This window comes from Cyanistes caeruleus, unplaced genomic scaffold (genome assembly GCF_971803275.1).
Source record: "Cyanistes caeruleus unplaced genomic scaffold, bCyaCae1.hap1.1 HAP1_SCAFFOLD_76, whole genome shotgun sequence".
In the NCBI taxonomy this organism is placed as follows: domain Eukaryota; kingdom Metazoa; phylum Chordata; class Aves; order Passeriformes; family Paridae; genus Cyanistes; species Cyanistes caeruleus.
The window spans coordinates 1,076,920-1,096,521 of NW_028255888.1; the positions used below are offsets into that span (position 1 = coordinate 1,076,920).

The 19,602-nt window shown below is 38.2% G+C and overlaps 1 protein-coding gene across 1 annotated transcript in view; it reads right to left on the reverse strand.

Annotated features, from left to right (window-relative positions):
• The window catches only part of LOC147646905 (serine/threonine-protein kinase pim-1-like), a 115,786-nt gene extending 96,779 nt beyond the window's left edge, over positions 1-19,007 (reverse strand). The window contains exon 1 of the mRNA XM_086872721.1: positions 18,958-19,007. Coding sequence (XP_086728847.1) covers positions 18,958-19,007 — 50 coding nt within the window. The remainder of the gene's footprint in view (positions 1-18,957) is intronic.
• Positions 19,008-19,602: the final 595 nt, after the last annotated feature.

A 19,602-nucleotide genomic window follows, 5' to 3' on the forward strand; every position in this document is an offset into this window, starting at 1 on the left:
GTGGGAGGTTTCTGGAATGTTGTGCGATTTCTTTGAAATGTTGTGGAATGTTCTGGAATTTAGTGAGATTTTGAGAAGACTTGAAGAATTTTGAGGGAATTTTCTAGGATGTGTGGAAATTTGTAAAGATTTTGTGGGAAGTTTCTGGAATTTGGTGGGGTTTTGAGTAGATTTTTCGAGAATTGTGTGAGATGTTTCTGGAATTTGGTAGGGCTTTGAGAAGGTTTAAGGAGTTTGTTGGGATGTTTGTGGAATTGTGTGGGAAGTTTGTGGAATTTCGAAAGACTTTGAGGAGACATGAAGCATTTTGAGGTATTTTTCTTTGATTGTGTGGAAATTTGTGGAGATTTTGTGGGATGTTTCTGGAATTTGAAAGACTTTGAGGAGACATGAAGAATTTTGAGGGGTTTTTTTTGATTGTGTGGAAATTTGTCAAGATTTTGTGGGATATTTCTGGAATTTGGTGGAGTTTTGTGAAAATGTAAAGAATTTTGTGGGAGGTTTCTGGAATGTTGTGCGATTTCTTTGAAATGTTGTGGAATGTTCTGGAATTTGGTGAGATTTTGAGGAGACTTGAAGAATTTTGAGGGAATTTTCTAGGATGTGTGGAAATTTGGAATGTTTTTGTGGGAAGTTTCTGGAATTTGGTAGGGTTTTGAGAAGATTTTTCGAGAATTTTGTGAGATGTTTCTGGAATTTGGTAGGGTTTTGATAAGACTTAGGGAGTTTGTTGGGATGTTTGTGGAATTTTTTGGGATGTTTGTGGAATTTTGTGGGATTTTGACTAGACTTGAAGAATTTTGAAAGATTTTTTTAGATCGCTTGCAAATTGGAGGAGATTTTGTGGGATGTTTCTGGAATTTGGTAGACTGAAGAGACGTGAAGCATTTTGAGGTATTTTTCTTAGCTTGTGTGCAAAATGGAGGAGGTTTTGTGCAAAGTTTCTGGAATTTGGTAGGGTTTTGAGAAGATTTAGGGAGTTTGTTGGGATGTATGTGGAATTTTGTGTGATTTTTCTGGAATTTGGTGGGATGTTGCTGCAATTTTGTGGGATTTTGACTAGACTTGAAGAATTTTGAAAGATTTTTCTTAGATTGCTTGCAAATTGGTGGAGGTTTAGTGGGAAGTTTCTGCAATTTGGTAGGGTTTTGTGAAATTGTAAAGAATTTTGTAGGAGGTTTCTGGAAGGTTGTGCGATTTTTTTGGAATGTTGTGGAATGTTCTGGAATTTGGTAAGATTTTAAAGAGACTTGAAGAATTTTGAGGGATTTTTCTAGGATGAGTGGAAATTGGAAAAGTTTTTGTGGGATTTTTCTGGAATGTGGTAGGGTTTTGAGAAGATTTAGGGAGTTTGATGGGATGTATGTGGAATTTTGTGTGATTTTTCTGGAGTTTGGTGGGATGTTTCTGGAATTTGTGGGATTTTGACTAGACTTGAAGAATTTTGAAAGATTTTTCTTAGCTTGCTTGCAAATTGGTGGAGGTTTAGTGGGAAGTTTCTGCAATTTGGTAGGGTTTTGTGAAAATGTAAAGAATTTTGTATGAGATTTCTGGAAGCTTGCGCGATTTTTTTGGAATGTTGTAGAATGTTTTGGAATTTGGTAAGATTTTAAAGAGAGTTGAAGAATTTTGAGGGATTTTTCTAGGATGTGTGGAAATTTTTAAGGTTTTTGACTTTGAGGAGACATGAAGCATTTTGAAGTATTTTTCTTAAATTGTGTGGAAATTTTTGGAGATTTTGTGGGATGTTTCTGGAATTTGAAAGACTTTGAGGAGACATGAAGAATTTTGAGGGTTTTTTTTTGATTGTGTGGAAATTTGTCAAGATTTTGTGGGATATTTCTGGAATTTGGTAGGGTTTTGAAAAGATTTTTCTGGAATTTTGTGGGATGTTTGTGGAATTTTTGGAAATAGGAAGAGTTTTTGTGGGATGTTTCTGGAATTTGGAAGGGTTTTGAGAATATTTAGGGAATTGTGTTGGAAGTTTGTGGAATTTCGAAAGACTTTGAGGGGACATGAAGAATTTTGAGGTATTTTTCTTATATTGTGTGGAAATTTGTGGAGATTTTGTGGGATGTTTCTGGAATTTGGTGGAGTTTTGCGAAAATGTAAAGAATTTTGTGGGAGGTTTCTGGAATGTTGTGCGATTTCTTTGAAATGTTGTGGAATGTTCTGGAATTTAGTGAGATTTTGAGAAGACTTGAAGAATTTTGAGGGAATTTTCTAGGATGTGTGGAAATTTGTAAAGATTTTGTGGGAAGTTTCTGGAATTTGGTGGGGTTTTGAGTAGATTTTTCGAGAATTGTGTGAGATGTTTCTGGAATTTGGTAGGGCTTTGAGAAGGTTTAAGGAGTTTGTTGGGATGTTTGTGGAATTGTGTGGGAAGTTTGTGGAATTTCGAAAGACTTTGAGGAGACATGAAGCATTTTGAGGTATTTTTCTTTGATTGTGTGGAAATTTGTGGAGATTTTGTGGGATGTTTCTGGAATTTGGTGGAGTTTTGCGAAAATGTAAAGAATTTTGTGGGAGGTTTCTGGAATGTTGTGCGATTTCTTTGAAATGTTGTGGAATGTTCTGGAATTTGGTGAGATTTTGAGGAGACTTGAAGAATTTTGAGGGAATTTTCTAGGATGTGTGGAAATTTGGAAAGTTTTTGTGGGAAGTTTCTGGAATTTGGTAGGGTTTTGAGAAGATTTTTCTAGAATTTTGTGAGATGTTTCTGGAATTTGGTAGGGTTTTGATAAGACTTAGGGAGTTTGTTGGGATGTTTGTGGAATTTTTTGGGATGTTTGTGGAATTTTGTGGGATTTTGACTAGACTTGAAGAATTTTGAAAGATTTTTTTAGATCGCTTGCAAATTGGAGGAGATTTTGTGGGATGTTTCTGGAATTTGGTAGACTGAAGAGACGTGAAGCATTTTGAGGTATTTTTCTTAGCTTGTGTGCAAAATGGAGGAGGTTTTGTGCAAAGTTTCTGGAATTTGGTAGGGTTTTGAGAAGATTTAGGGAGTTTGTTGGGATGTATGTGGAATTTTGTGTGATTTTTCTGGAATTTGGTGGGATGTTTCTGGAATTTTGTGGGATTTTGACTAGAGTTGAAGAATTTTGAAAGATTTTTCTTAGCTTGCTTGCAAATTGGTGGAGGTTTAGTGGGAAGTTTCTGCAATTTGGTAGGGTTTTGTGAAATTGTAAAGAATTTTGTAGGAGGTTTCTGGAAGGTTGTGCGATTTTTTTGGAATGTTGTGGAATGTTCTGGAATTTGGTAAGATTTTAAAGAGACTTGAAGAATTTTGAGGGATTTTTCTAGGATGTGTGGAAATTTTTAAGGTTTTTGACTTTGAGGAGACATGAAGCATTTTGAAGTATTTTTCTTAAATTGTGTGGAAATTTTTGGAGATTTTGTGGGATGTTTCTGGAATTTGAAAGACTTTGAGGAGACATGAAGAATTTTGAGGGTTTTTTTTTGATTGTGTGGAAATTTGTCAAGATTTTGTGGGATATTTCTGGAATTTGGTAGGGTTTTGAAAAGATTTTTCTGGAATTTTGTGGGATGTTTGTGGAATTTTTGGAAATAGGAAGAGTTTTTGTGGGATGTTTCTGGAATTTGGAAGGGTTTTGAGAATATTTAGGGAATTGTGTGGGAAGTTTGTGGAATTTCGAAAGACTTTGAGGGGACATGAAGAATTTTGAGGTATTTTTCTTATATTGTGTGGAAATTTGTGGAGATTTTGTGGGATGTTTCTGGAATTTGGTGGAGATTTGCGAAAATGTAAAGAATTTTGTGGGAGGTTTCTGGAATGTTGTGCGATTTTTTTGAAATGTTGTGGAATGTTCTGGAATTTAGTGAGATTTTGAGAAGACTTGAAGAATTTTGAGGGAATTTTCTAGGATGTGTGGAAATTTGTAAAGATTTTGTGGGAAGTTTCTGGAATTTGGTGGGGTTTTGAGTAGATTTTTCTAGAATTGTGTGAGATGTTTCTGGAATTTGGTAGGGCTTTGAGAAGGTTTAAGGAGTTTGTTGGGATGTTTGTGGAATTGTGTGGGAAGTTTGTGGAATTTCAAAAGACTTTGAGGAGACATGAAGCATTTTGAGGTATTTTTCTTTGATTGTGTGGAAATTTGTGGAGATTTTGTGGGATGTTTCTGGAATTTGGTGGAGTTTTGTGAAAATGTAAAGAATTTTGTGGGAGGTTTCTGGAATGTTGTGCGATTTCTTTGAAATGTTGTGGAATGTTCTGGAATTTGGTGAGATTTTGAGGAGACTTGAAGAATTTTGAGGGAATTTTCTAGGATGTGTGGAAATTTGGAATGTTTTTGTGGGAAGTTTCTGGAATTTGGTGGGGTTTTGAGAAGATTTTTCGAGAATTTTGTGAGATGTTTCTGGAATTTGGTAGGGTTTTGATAAGACTTAGGGAGTTTGTTGGGATGTTTGTGGAATTTTTTGGGATGTTTGTGGAATTTTGTGGGATTTTGACTAGACTTGAAGAATTTTGAAAGATTTTTTTAGATCGCTTGCAAATTGGAGGAGATTTTGTGGGATGTTTCTGGAATTTGGTAGACTGAAGAGACGTGAAGCATTTTGAGGTATTTTTCTTAGCTTGTGTGCAAAATGGAGGAGGTTTTGTGCAAAGTTTCTGGAATTTGGTAGGGTTTTGAGAAGATTTAGGGAGTTTGTTGGGATGTATGTGGAATTTTGTGTGATTTTTCTGGAATTTGGTGGGATGTTTCTGCAATTTTGTGGGATTTTGACTAGACTTGAAGAATTTTGAAAGATTTTTCTTAGATTGCTTGCAAATTGGTGGAGGTTTAGTGGGAAGTTTCTGCAATTTGGTAGGGTTTTGTGAAATTGTAAAGAATTTTGTAGGAGGTTTCTGGAAGGTTGTGCGATTTTTTTGGAATGTTGTGGAATGTTCTGGAATTTGGTAAGATTTTAAAGAGACTTGAAGAATTTTGAGGGATTTTTCTAGGATGAGTGGAAATTGGAAAAGTTTTTGTGGGATTTTTCTGGAATGTGGTAGGGTTTTGAGAAGATTTAGGGAGTTTGATGGGATGTATGTGGAATTTTGTGTGATTTTTCTGGAATTTGGTGGGATGTTTCTGGAATTTGTGGGATTTTGACTAGACTTGAAGAATTTTGAAAGATTTTTCTTAGATTGCTTGCAAATTGGTGGAGGTTTAGTGGGAAGTTTCTGCAATTTGGTAGGGTTTTGTGAAAATGTAAAGAATTTTGTATGAGATTTCTGGAAGCTTGCGCGATTTTTTTGGAATGTTGTAGAATGTTTTGGAATTTGGTAAGATTTTAAAGAGAGTTGAAGAATTTTGAGGGATTTTTCTAGGATGTGTGGAAATTTTTAAGGTTTTTGACTTTGAGGAGACATGAAGCATTTTGAAGTATTTTTCTTAAATTGTGTGGAAATTTTTGGAGATTTTGTGGGATGTTTCTGGAATTTGAAAGACTTTGAGGAGACATGAAGAATTTTGAGGGTTTTTTTTTGATTGTGTGGAAATTTGTCAAGATTTTGTGGGATATTTCTGGAATTTGGTAGGGTTTTGAAAAGATTTTTCTGGAATTTTGTGGGATGTTTGTGGAATTTTTGGAAATAGGAAGAGTTTTTGTGGGATGTTTCTGGAATTTGGAAGGGTTTTGAGAATATTTAGGGAATTGTGTTGGAAGTTTGTGGAATTTCGAAAGACTTTGAGGGGACATGAAGAATTTTGAGGTATTTTTCTTATATTGTGTGGAAATTTGTGGAGATTTTGTGGGATGTTTCTGGAATTTGGTGGAGTTTTGTGAAAATGTAAAGAATTTTGTGGGAGGTTTCTGGAATGTTGTGCGATTTCTTTGAAATGTTGTGGAATGTTCTGGAATTTGGTGAGATTTTGAGGAGACTTGAAGAATTTTGAGGGAATTTTCTAGGATGTGTGGAAATTTGTAAAGCTTTTGTGGGAAGTTTCTGGAATTTGGTGGGGTTTTGAGTAGAATTTCGAGAATTGTGTGAGATGTTTCTGGAATTTGGTAGGGCTTTGAGAAGGTTTAAGGAGTTTGTTGGGATGTTTGTGGAATTGTGTGGGAAGTTTGTGGAATTTCAAAAGACTTTGAGGAGACATGAAGCATTTTGAGGTATTTTTCTTTGATTGTGTGGAAATTTGTGGAGATTTTGTGGGATGTTTCTGGAATTTGGTGGAGTTTTGTGAAAATGTAAAGAATTTTGTGGGAGGTTTCTGGAATGTTGTGCGATTTCTTTGAAATGTTGTGGAATGTTCTGGAATTTGGTGAGATTTTGAGGAGACTTGAAGAATTTTGAGGGAATTTTCTAGGATGTGTGGAAATTTGGAAAGTTTTTGTGGGAAGTTTCTGGAATTTGGTAGGGTTTTGAGAAGATTTTTCTAGAATTTTGTGAGATGTTTCTGGAATTTGGTAGGGTTTTGATAAGACTTAGGGAGTTTGTTGGGATGTTTGTGGAATTTTTTGGGATGTTTGTGGAATTTTGTGGGATTTTGACTAGACTTGAAGAATTTTGAAAGATTTTTTTAGATCGCTTGCAAATTGGAGGAGATTTTGTGGGATGTTTCTGGAATTTGGTAGACTGAAGAGACGTGAAGCATTTTGAGGTATTTTTCTTAGCTTGTGTGCAAAATGGAGGAGGTTTTGTGCAAAGTTTCTGGAATTTGGTAGGGTTTTGAGAAGATTTAGGGAGTTTGTTGGGATGTATGTGGAATTTTGTGTGATTTTTCTGGAATTTGGTGGGATGTTTCTGGAATTTTGTGGGATTTTGACTAGAGTTGAAGAATTTTGAAAGATTTTTCTTAGCTTGCTTGCAAATTGGTGGAGGTTTAGTGGGAAGTTTCTGCAATTTGGTAGGGTTTTGTGAAATTGTAAAGAATTTTGTAGGAGGTTTCTGGAAGGTTGTGCGATTTTTTTGGAATGTTGTGGAATGTTCTGGAATTTGGTAAGATTTTAAAGAGACTTGAAGAATTTTGAGGGATTTTTCTAGGATGTGTGGAAATTTTTAAGGTTTTTGACTTTGAGGAGACATGAAGCATTTTGAAGTATTTTTCTTAAATTGTGTGGAAATTTTTGGAGATTTTGTGGGATGTTTCTGGAATTTGAAAGACTTTGAGGAGACATGAAGAATTTTGAGGGTTTTTTTTTGATTGTGTGGAAATTTGTCAAGATTTTGTGGGATATTTCTGGAATTTGGTAGGGTTTTGAAAAGATTTTTCTGGAATTTTGTGGGATGTTTGTGGAATTTTTGGAAATAGGAAGAGTTTTTGTGGGATGTTTCTGGAATTTGGAAGGGTTTTGAGAATATTTAGGGAATTGTGTGGGAAGTTTGTGGAATTTCGAAAGACTTTGAGGGGACATGAAGAATTTTGAGGTATTTTTCTTATATTGTGTGGAAATTTGTGGAGATTTTGTGGGATGTTTCTGGAATTTGGTGGAGATTTGCGAAAATGTAAAGAATTTTGTGGGAGGTTTCTGGAATGTTGTGCGATTTTTTTGAAATGTTGTGGAATGTTCTGGAATTTAGTGAGATTTTGAGAAGACTTGAAGAATTTTGAGGGAATTTTCTAGGATGTGTGGAAATTTGTAAAGATTTTGTGGGAAGTTTCTGGAATTTGGTGGGGTTTTGAGTAGATTTTTCTAGAATTGTGTGAGATGTTTCTGGAATTTGGTAGGGCTTTGAGAAGGTTTAAGGAGTTTGTTGGGATGTTTGTGGAATTGTGTGGGAAGTTTGTGGAATTTCAAAAGACTTTGAGGAGACATGAAGCATTTTGAGGTATTTTTCTTTGATTGTGTGGAAATTTGTGGAGATTTTGTGGGATGTTTCTGGAATTTGGTGGAGTTTTGTGAAAATGTAAAGAATTTTGTGGGAGGTTTCTGGAATGTTGTGCGATTTCTTTGAAATGTTGTGGAATGTTCTGGAATTTGGTGAGATTTTGAGGAGACTTGAAGAATTTTGAGGGAATTTTCTAGGATGTGTGGAAATTTGGAATGTTTTTGTGGGAAGTTTCTGGAATTTGGTGGGGTTTTGAGAAGATTTTTCGAGAATTTTGTGAGATGTTTCTGGAATTTGGTAGGGTTTTGATAAGACTTAGGGAGTTTGTTGGGATGTTTGTGGAATTTTTTGGGATGTTTGTGGAATTTTGTGGGATTTTGACTAGACTTGAAGAATTTTGAAAGATTTTTTTAGATCGCTTGCAAATTGGAGGAGATTTTGTGGGATGTTTCTGGAATTTGGTAGACTGAAGAGACGTGAAGCATTTTGAGGTATTTTTCTTAGCTTGTGTGCAAAATGGAGGAGGTTTTGTGCAAAGTTTCTGGAATTTGGTAGGGTTTTGAGAAGATTTAGGGAGTTTGTTGGGATGTATGTGGAATTTTGTGTGATTTTTCTGGAATTTGGTGGGATGTTTCTGCAATTTTGTGGGATTTTGACTAGACTTGAAGAATTTTGAAAGATTTTTCTTAGATTGCTTGCAAATTGGTGGAGGTTTAGTGGGAAGTTTCTGCAATTTGGTAGGGTTTTGTGAAATTGTAAAGAATTTTGTAGGAGGTTTCTGGAAGGTTGTGCGATTTTTTTGGAATGTTGTGGAATGTTCTGGAATTTGGTAAGATTTTAAAGAGACTTGAAGAATTTTGAGGGATTTTTCTAGGATGAGTGGAAATTGGAAAAGTTTTTGTGGGATTTTTCTGGAATGTGGTAGGGTTTTGAGAAGATTTAGGGAGTTTGATGGGATGTATGTGGAATTTTGTGTGATTTTTCTGGAATTTGGTGGGATGTTTCTGGAATTTGTGGGATTTTGACTAGACTTGAAGAATTTTGAAAGATTTTTCTTAGCTTGCTTGCAAATTGGTGGAGGTTTAGTGGGAAGTTTCTGCAATTTGGTAGGGTTTTGTGAAAATGTAAAGAATTTTGTATGAGATTTCTGGAAGCTTGCGCGATTTTTTTGGAATGTTGTAGAATGTTTTGGAATTTGGTAAGATTTTAAAGAGAGTTGAAGAATTTTGAGGGATTTTTCTAGGATGTGTGGAAATTTTTAAGGTTTTTGACTTTGAGGAGACATGAAGCATTTTGAAGTATTTTTCTTAAATTGTGTGGAAATTTTTGGAGATTTTGTGGGATGTTTCTGGAATTTGAAAGACTTTGAGGAGACATGAAGAATTTTGAGGGTTTTTTTTTGATTGTGTGGAAATTTGTCAAGATTTTGTGGGATATTTCTGGAATTTGGTAGGGTTTTGAAAAGATTTTTCTGGAATTTTGTGGGATGTTTGTGGAATTTTTGGAAATAGGAAGAGTTTTTGTGGGATGTTTCTGGAATTTGGAAGGGTTTTGAGAATATTTAGGGAATTGTGTTGGAAGTTTGTGGAATTTCGAAAGACTTTGAGGGGACATGAAGAATTTTGAGGTATTTTTCTTATATTGTGTGGAAATTTGTGGAGATTTTGTGGGATGTTTCTGGAATTTGGTGGAGTTTTGTGAAAATGTAAAGAATTTTGTGGGAGGTTTCTGGAATGTTGTGCGATTTCTTTGAAATGTTGTGGAATGTTCTGGAATTTGGTGAGATTTTGAGGAGACTTGAAGAATTTTGAGGGAATTTTCTAGGATGTGTGGAAATTTGTAAAGCTTTTGTGGGAAGTTTCTGGAATTTGGTGGGGTTTTGAGTAGAATTTCGAGAATTGTGTGAGATGTTTCTGGAATTTGGTAGGGCTTTGAGAAGGTTTAAGGAGTTTGTTGGGATGTTTGTGGAATTGTGTGGGAAGTTTGTGGAATTTCAAAAGACTTTGAGGAGACATGAAGCATTTTGAGGTATTTTTCTTTGATTGTGTGGAAATTTGTGGAGATTTTGTGGGATGTTTCTGGAATTTGGTGGAGTTTTGTGAAAATGTAAAGAATTTTGTGGGAGGTTTCTGGAATGTTGTGCGATTTCTTTGAAATGTTGTGGAATGTTCTGGAATTTGGTGAGATTTTGAGGAGACTTGAAGAATTTTGAGGGAATTTTCTAGGATGTGTGGAAATTTGGAAAGTTTTTGTGGGAAGTTTCTGGAATTTGGTAGGGTTTTGAGAAGATTTTTCTAGAATTTTGTGAGATGTTTCTGGAATTTGGTAGGGTTTTGATAAGACTTAGGGAGTTTGTTGGGATGTTTGTGGAATTTTTTGGGATGTTTGTGGAATTTTGTGGGATTTTGACTAGACTTGAAGAATTTTGAAAGATTTTTTTAGATCGCTTGCAAATTGGAGGAGATTTTGTGGGATGTTTCTGGAATTTGGTAGACTGAAGAGACGTGAAGCATTTTGAGGTATTTTTCTTAGCTTGTGTGCAAAATGGAGGAGGTTTTGTGCAAAGTTTCTGGAATTTGGTAGGGTTTTGAGAAGATTTAGGGAGTTTGTTGGGATGTATGTGGAATTTTGTGTGATTTTTCTGGAATTTGGTGGGATGTTTCTGCAATTTTGTGGGATTTTGACTAGACTTGAAGAATTTTGAAAGATTTTTCTTAGCTTGCTTGCAAATTGGTGGAGGTTTAGTGGGAAGTTTCTGCAATTTGGTAGGGTTTTGTGAAAATGTAAAGAATTTTGTATGAGATTTCTGGAAGGTTGCGCGATTTTTTTGGAATGTTGTAGAATGTTTTGGAATTTGGTAAGATTTTAAAGAGACTTGAAGAATTTTGAGGGATTTTTCTAGGATGTGTGGAAATTTTTAAGGTTTTTGACTTTGAGGAGACATGAAGCATTTTGAAGTATTTTTCTTAAATTGTGTGGAAATTTTTGGAGATTTTGTGGGATGTTTCTGGAATTTGAAAGACTTTGAGGAGACATGAAGAATTTTGAGGGTTTTTTTTTGATTGTGTGGAAATTTGTCAAGATTTTGTGGGATATTTCTGGAATTTGGTAGGGTTTTGAAAAGATTTTTCTGGAATTTTGTGGGATGTTTGTGGAATTTTTGGAAATAGGAAGAGTTTTTGTGGGATGTTTCTGGAATTTGGAAGGGTTTTGAGAATATTTAGGGAATTGTGTGGGAAGTTTGTGGAATTTAGAAAGACTTTGAGGGGACATGAAGAATTTTGAGGTATTTTTCTTATATTGTGTGGAAATTTGTGGAGATTTTGTGGGATGTTTCTGGAATTTGGTGGAGTTTTGTGAAAATGTAAAGAATTTTGTGGGAGGTTTCTGGAATGTTGTGCGATTTCTTTGAAATGTTGTGGAATGTTCTGGAATTTGGTGAGATTTTGAGGAGACTTGAAGAATTTTGAGGGATTTTTCTAGGATGTGTGGAAATTTGTAAAGCTTTTGTGGGAAGTTTCTGGAATTTGGTGGGGTTTTGAGAAGATTTTTCTAGAATTTTGTGAGATGTTTCTGGAATTTAGTAGGGTTTTGAGAAGATTTAGGGAGTTTGTTGGGATGTTTGTGGAATTTTGTGGGATTTTTCTGGAATTTGGTGGCATGTTTCTGTAATTTGAAAGACTGAGGCGACATGCAGCATTTTGAGGTATTTTTCTTTGATTGTGTGGTAATTTGTGGTGATTTTTGTGGGATGTTTCTGGAATTTGGTAGGGTTTTGAGAAGACTTAGGGAGTATTTTGGGATGTTTGTGGAATTTTGTGGGATGTTTTTGGAATTGGGCGGGATTTTTGTGGAATTTTGTAGGATGTTTCTGGAATTTTGAAGGACTTTGAGGAGACATGAAGAATTTTGTGGGATTTTTTCTTAGATTGTGTGGAAATTTTTGGAGATTTTGTGGGATGATTTTGGAATGTGGTAGTGTTTTGAGAAGGTTTAGGGAGTTTGTTGGGATGTTTGTGGAATTTTGTGGAATTTTGACTAGACTTGAATCATTTTGAACGATTTTTCATATGTTGTGTGGAAATCTGTGGAGATTTTGTGGAATGTTTCTGGAATTTGATAGACTTTGAAGAGATGTCGTGGTTTTAAACCAATAACTGAGAAAATTATTTATTTCTTTCTTTGAGATACGTATTAGAACAAGAGCAAAACAGGCCTAAAACTTAAAAGGAAAAAGTAAAGTTTATTGACAAACTACAATAATAAGAACACCAGAATAAACTTCCAGAAAACCTTTTCATCCCCTATCTACCCACTATTTCCTTGTTCACATGACAACAGAGACAAAAACTTTGGAACTTTGATGGTTAAAACAGTCGCAATTCTTGCTACAGTCTTTTCACCAGTCTTTGTAGAGAAACAGAAGTTTCTTCCTGTTAATTTATGGAGTTTCTTAGAAGAAAACTATTTTTGTTATAGTTTTCCATTGCCTTAATGTTAGCTGCCCAGAGCTGTTATTATTAGAGCCCACTCCTCCCATTTTCACATCACTCTGAGGTTTGTATGGGCCATGAGTCTAGGGGTAGCATTTTTAAGGATAAGTTATTCAAAGGCAAAATGTCTTCTTCATCTATTCTGTGAGCTTCACTAGAAAACAGTTTTTTCATTGCCTCTCAAGGCTTCAAATCTCCCAGCACTTCACTATACCATAATTACTCTACTTTTTACTCAAATTTACACTTTGAACACTTTATTCCTCTCTAGATTCTGTATCATGAATTAAAGGAGTTCTTTTCAGAACTGTCCATCTCCATAGTTTTAACAGAAAGATATTTCAGCTTAATTAAAGCATCTTCTTAATTCTCTACCTTTCCTGAAGCTTCTTTTCTTTCCTGTCAGTGGTAGTTTATAAAGTCTCTTTTCATGTTGATCCCTCTCTCTCTCTCTCTGGATAAAAAGATTAATCCGCAAGTCTCATCTGGGTAATGAAAGAGTTAAAATCTTGCCCAGGCTTTTGTAGGTGGTTCGGTGATCTCTGCCGAACAGGAGCTGGAGCCGTCTGCGATGGAAAGTTCCTCATGGCTGCTCTGGAGAGTGTAGTCGCTGCTCCAGCCCGCTGCAAGTCCAGGGCCTCTCTCTTTCTTCACTCGGCATTTTCCAGTGAATTTAGTTACAGCAAAACCTGCAGCTGAGCCAGAGATCGGTTCGGCCCGGCCCGGGCCCAAGGAAAACCTTCCGCAGGCCCCCCGCCATCTGGCGGCCGGGACACGCGGCTGGCCTCGGCCCCGGCCCCGCCCGGCCGCATGGTCTGGGCAGGGAACGGGAGGCCTGGAGCTCTGCCACCCTTCACAGCCAGGAAACAAAGAGAACCAAGAGAGCTCTGGTTTTACACTTTAAGGTAGGGTTCACAAGTTGATCCCACTTTTCAATGGCGTAAACTGCTGTCAATTCTCAGCAATGACCGATAATTGGTCAGGAGAAAAGACTCCAGGCAGTTCCCAGCAACTCCAACTCCCTTAAAGGTAAAGTTAACTCCATGACAATATGATTATATTGTTTTAATTAAAGGTTTCAAGCTAGGACAGCAGTGCTGCCCACAATTTTTCATCAGTTAGTTCTTTTTGAGGCTAAATTTGATTAATGAGAGGGGTTTCCCTCTCTACTGTTTTTTTGGTGAGTAAGCATTCTTTGAATTTTTAACCCATTCCTCTCTTCGGGCCACTGGCAAGAGATGGATCTCATTCCTTTCTTCATCTAATTGTTTTTGCAAAATTTCAACTAGGTTTTGAAAGGAGATGTCATGGTTTTAAACCAGTAACTAAAAAATTACTTATTTCTTGCTGTGAGATATGGATTAGAGCAAGAGCAAAACAGGCTTAAAACTTAAAAAGGGATAAAGAAAGTTTATTAACAAAACTACAAGAATAAGAACACCAGAATAAACTTCCAGAAAACTCTTCTATCTCTCACTACTTGACCATTTCTTTGTATACATGACAACATAGAGACAAAAAAAATTTTGAACTTTGGTGGTTAAAAACAGTCCCAATTCTTGCTACAGTCTTTTCATCAGTCTTTGTAGAGAAACAGAAGTCTCTTTCTGATAACCTATGGAGTTTCTCACAAGAAAACTGTTTCTGTTACAGTTCTCTGTTGCTCTGATGCCAGCTGCCCGGAAATCTGTCATCAGTTCTTCTCCTCTCATTTCACATCACTCTGAGGTGTGTATGGGCCATGAGTCTAGGGATGTCATTTTAAGGATGAGTCATTCAAAGGCAAAAGTCTTCTTCATCTGTCTCTGTGAGCTTTCCTAGAAAACAGTTTTCTCATTGCCCCCAAGGCTTCAAAATCTTCGCTTTACTCAGTTCCAGCAACTCACTGTATCACAATTACTCTCTCTTTTGCTCAAAAATCCACACTTTGAACACTCCAAGCTTCCCAATACTCTGTCATGAATTAAAGGAGTCTTTTTAAGCTACTATTGTCCATCTCCATAGCTTTAACAGAAAGGTATTTCAGCTTGTAAAGCATCTCCTTATTCTCTCTTCCCCATTTAAAACTTAACTCTTTTCCTCACTGGTTTTAGTGGTTTTATGATGTCTTCTTCATGTTGATTGTCTCTCTCTTTCTCTGTCTTTCTGGGAAAAAGGAGTAATCTGTACATTTTATTCAGGTAGTAAAAGAATTAAAAGCTTTAGAAAAGCTGCAAGAGTTCATGGTGTCAGGTTTCAGTCCAGCAGCAGAAACTGAAAACTAAACCAGGTTGGCCGGCTCTGCTTTCTTTTCCTCGGTGCCCCCCCTGCCCCCGTCCCCCCCCCTTTGTCCTCTGCGGCCTTGTCCGGCTTGGCGGGGGAGGGGGCAGGGGAGAAGGAGGAGGCCACGACAGAGCCTTGTTACCTTTTCAGAAGCCGGAAACAAAAGAGCGGACCAGAGTGCTCTGACTTTACATATTAGGGCGGTGTTCACAGTTTGAATTCACTTTTTAATGGTCAAAACTGCTGTCAGTTCTTAAAAATGACTGATAATTGGTCAGGAGGAAAGTTGGGCTCCCATCAGCCACCAGCACCTTCAACTTCCTTAGCTCCTAAAATCACTATAAAGGTAAAGCCACCCCATGACATCAATTAAAGACAGGAATGGCAGCGTGGTGGGGAAAAAGGGTTTCTGGAAGTTCTATTCTGCATTCTTAACCTTGTAGTTTGGTTAATAAACTTACTCATTCCTTTAGGTTTTAAGCTTCTTTTGCCCTTCTCATCATCCACATCTCACAGCAAGAAATGAGTAAGTTTTACAGTGATTTTCTAACTAATGCTTTAAAACCACGACAGGCGTAACAGAGAGTGGAACACTGGGGCTGTGCCTGCTGTGGTGTCACAGAGAGGAGAACACTGGGGCTGTCCCTGCTGTCATGTCACAGAGAGGGGGAAATTGGGACAGTCACAGCAGTGGTGTCACAAAGAGGAGGACATGGTAGCTATCACTGCTGTGGTGTCACAGAGAGGAGAACACTGGGGCTGTCCCTGCTGTGGTGTCACAGAGAGGGGAACACTGGGGCTGTCCCTGCTGTGGTGTCACAGAGAGGGGAACACTGGGGCTGTCACTTGTGCCAGTGTGTGTTAGATTGACATTTATGAAAAAAAGAGAAACAGCTAAGGAAGTTAAGGTTGCTGGAAACTGATTGGAGATTTTTGTCCTGGCCAATACCTGGCCATTTCTGGAATTGACAGTAGTTTTGCCCATTGAAAAGTGACATCAACCTGTGAACACCACCCTTTCAATTTTAAGCCTGGGAATTTCTCTTTCTCTTTGCTTTCTGGCTTTTGAAGAGGTAACAGGGCTCTGGTTCAACCTCCACCGCTCCACGTCAGACAAGGCCGCGGCGGGGAGCGGGGCTGGCTGGAGTTCTGCGGTTCCTGGTGCTGGATGGCGACTGTGAAGTGACAGGAGCCCCTTCCCAGAGGGGCTGAAGCCCTTGCAGGGCTCGCTGCGCCTTGTGCAGCGGGGCTGCCGGGTCAGGCCGCTTCCTGGCTCGGCTGCAGTTTCTGACGCTGCTGGCTTTCAGCAGAGACTGCCGAGGAAGGGGAGGGAAAGCTCTTGAGCTGCGGCGTGCTGAGACAGTGGCCACACTCCTCCAGAGCAGCTACCAAAAATCTTCCCTGGCAAATGGCTCCAGCCGCTGCCTCGGCAGAGATCAAGGCCTGGGCAAGAGTTTAACCCTTTCACTAGGCAGATGAGACTTGCAGATTAATCCTTTTTCCGGAGAGAGGGGAAGAGAGAGGGATCACCATGGAAAGAGACAGCATCAAGGATCAAAGGCAGCAAGGGAAGGAATTAACCCTCAGATGGAAAGACAATAAGGAGATGCCTGAATAAGCTGAAGTTTTCTTTTGTTCAAGCTATGGAGAGGGACAATAATGTCCTGAAAAAACTCCTTTCATTCCTGAAAGAGTATTTTGGGGGGAATGGAGTATTTCAAAGTGTAGATCTGAGCAAAAGTAATTCATTGATAAAGCTGAGTCAAGGGTGAAGTGGTTGTAATCCTAGGAGATGCTGGAAGAGAAAAGGAGAAGTGAGAGTTGTTGAAGATTTGTGGCTCTTAAGAGACAAAGCAAAAATTTCTGTTTCCAGAGATGGTCACAGAGACAAATGAAGAGAACTTTTGCCTTGGAAGATCTCATCCTTCAAAGGACACCCCTTGAATCATGGCCCAAGAACACAGCTCAGAGTGGTGTGAAATGGGAGGAAAGGACTGATGGCAGAGTTTTCTGGGCCACTGGCATCAGAGCAATAGGAAGCCACGAGAAAATGGTTTTCTTATGAAAAACTCCATAGATTGACAAAAAAGAACTTCTTTTTCTCGACAAAGACTGCTGAAAAGACTATAGCAAAGTTTGGACTGTTTTAACCACCAGGGTTTGGTTTTTTTCCTCTATGTTGTCAATTAAAGACAGGAATGGCAGCGTGGTGGGAAAAAAGGGTTTCTGGAAGTTTTATTCTGCTTTCTTACCCTTGTAGTTTGGTTAATAAACTTACTCATTCCTTTAGGTTTTAAGCTTCTTTTGCCCTTCTCATCATCCACATCTCACAGCAAGAAATGAGTAAGTTTTACAGTGATTTTCTAACTAATGCTTTAAAACCACGACAGGCGTAACAGAGAGTGGAACACTGGGGCTGTGCCTGCTGTGGTGTCACAGAGAGGAGAACACTGGGGCTGTCCCTGCTGTGCTGTCACAGAGAGGTGGAAACTGGGACATTCACAGCGGTTGTGTCACAGTGTCATGGGGTGGTTTTACCTTTATGGTAGTTTTGAGAGCTAAGGAAGTTGAAGGTGCTGGTGGCTGATGGCAGTCTTTCCTCCAGACCAATTATCAGTCATTTCTAACAATTGACAGCAGTTTTGACCATTAAAATGTAGAGTCACCCTGTGAACACCTCCTTAAGATGTAAAGTCAGAGCACTCTTGTCCTCTTTTGTTTCTGGCTTCTGAAAAGGTAACAAGGCTCTGTCTTGGCCTCCTCCTCTCCCCCCCCGCCCTCCAGGCCGGACAAGGCCACAGAGGATGAAGGTGGGGGCGGAGGAAAAGAAAGCAGAGCCGGCCAACCTGGTTTAGTTTTCAGTTTCTGCTGCTGGACTGAAACCTGACACCATGAACTCTTGCAGCTTTTCTAAAGCTTTTAATTCTTTTACTACCTGAATAAAACGTACAGATTACTCCTTTTTCCCAGAAAGACAGAGAAAGAGAGAGACAATCAACATGAAGAAGACATCATAAAACCACTAAAACCAGTGAGGAAAAGAGTTAAGTTTTAAATGGGGAAGAGAGAATAAGGAGATGCTTTACAAGCTGAAATACCTTTCTGTTAAAGCTATGGAGATGGACAATAGTAGCTTAAAAAGACTCCTTTAATTCATGACAGAGTATTGGGAAGCTTGGAGTGTTCAAAGTGTGGATTTTTGAGCAAAAGAGAGAGTAATTGTGATACAGTGAGTTGCTGGAGCAGGGTGAAGTGAAGATTTGAGGCCTTGAGGGCAATGAGAAAACTGTTTCCAGAGAAGCTCACAGAGACAGATGAAGAAGACTTTTGCCTTTGAATGACTCATCCTTAAAATGACATCCCTAGACTCATGGCCCATACACACCTCAGAGTGATGTGAAATGGGAAGAGGAAATCTGATGACAGATTTCTGGGCAGCTGGCATCAGGGAAATGTAAAACTATAACAAAAGAGGTTTTCTTGTGAGAAACTCCATAGGTTATCAGAAAGAGACTTCTGTTTCTCTACAAAGACTGATGAAAAGACTCTAGCAGGAATCGAGACTGTTTTAACCACCAAAGTTCTAAAGTTTTTTGTCTCTATGTTGTTACATGTACAAGAGAATGGTCAAGTAGTGGGGGATAAAAGAGTGTTCTGGAAGTTTATTCTGGTGGTTTTATTCTTGTAGTTTTGTTAATAAACTGTCTTTATTCCTTTTAAGTTTTGCCCTTGTTCTAATCCATATCTCACAGCAAGAAATAAGTAATTTTTTTAGTTACTGCTTTAAAACCATGACAAGGCCATCGCCTGCCCTTTTGGAACGACGTTCGCCTGTTGCTTAGGACCAACTGACCCATGTTCAACTGCTGTTCACATGGAACCCTGCTCCACTTCAGCCTTTGTAAGAGATGGTCCGAAGAGTCTCCCATCTGTCTTACAACTGCTGCAAGGTAGGACCCTGAATATCACAAGGGACTCGGTACAGGGGCTCTGACCTGGTTGAGGTGGAAGCTTGCCAAGTGATTGTTTGCCAGTGTGCTTGCTGTGCTGCCATGGTACACTGCCCTCGTTCCTGCTGGCGAGAAGAGATTTGTACCACACATCTGCCCCCCCTGAGCAATGGGTTTCATCACAATGGTCATCAATCTCCTCTGTTTTTGGCCTTGTGCCCCTCGCTTTGTAAAAAACTATAAAATACACCCAAATATAAAATAAAATATAATATAATAATAATAATAATAATAATAATAATAATAATAATAATAATAATAATAATAATAATATAAAAGAAATAATTCTATAATAAATATAAAATTTATTTCTATAATAAAATATAAACATAATAATAAAAATTATAAATATTATAAAATAAAATAAAAATTGTAAAATAAACCCAAAACTTACTTTCCTTTGAGATCTCACCAACAGACAGAAGACTCTGCATCGTTGGATGGCGGAGTGGACTTCGACATTGGTAGCTATAATCCCCTTACTCTCTTTCTTTGTGCTTTGCTTTCTCCTCTTTTCCCTCTATCGCATATTAGTGCTGATGAGCACTCAGTAAAATGTGTTCTGCTGTTTGAGTCCCTGGTTTGCTGATAATCTTTTGTACTCTACGATCAAATAAAAGAGCCACATCACGAATCCCACCTTGCGGATCATGACATAAATTGGCATCATGGACAGGATTCTGAGAGACAGAAGTGGTTGCAGGTTGTTGTGCAGTCTGTATCAGGGGAAGGACGTTTCGCTTCAGCCGCCCCTAGCCTGCCACGCTGCTGAGCAGTGTTTAGAAAGCAAGGGAGGCAACTCGAATTTCTCACAAACTGCACATGCCCAGGTGAAAAGCACCCCTACACTCATTTGAGGGCTCTGTCTTCAGAATTTCACAAGGCATCTTCGAGTGCAAAAGGTGGGACTGATATTTTTTTCTATTTTGACTGCTTGGTGTAGCAGAGAGACCAGCAGATATTTTAAACTGAAAGAGTCACAAGCAGATTTGGTCTCTTCACCCATTCAGGGAAGCAAAGGGAAACATAGCATGGGCTACGTAGTGTAACTAAGTTT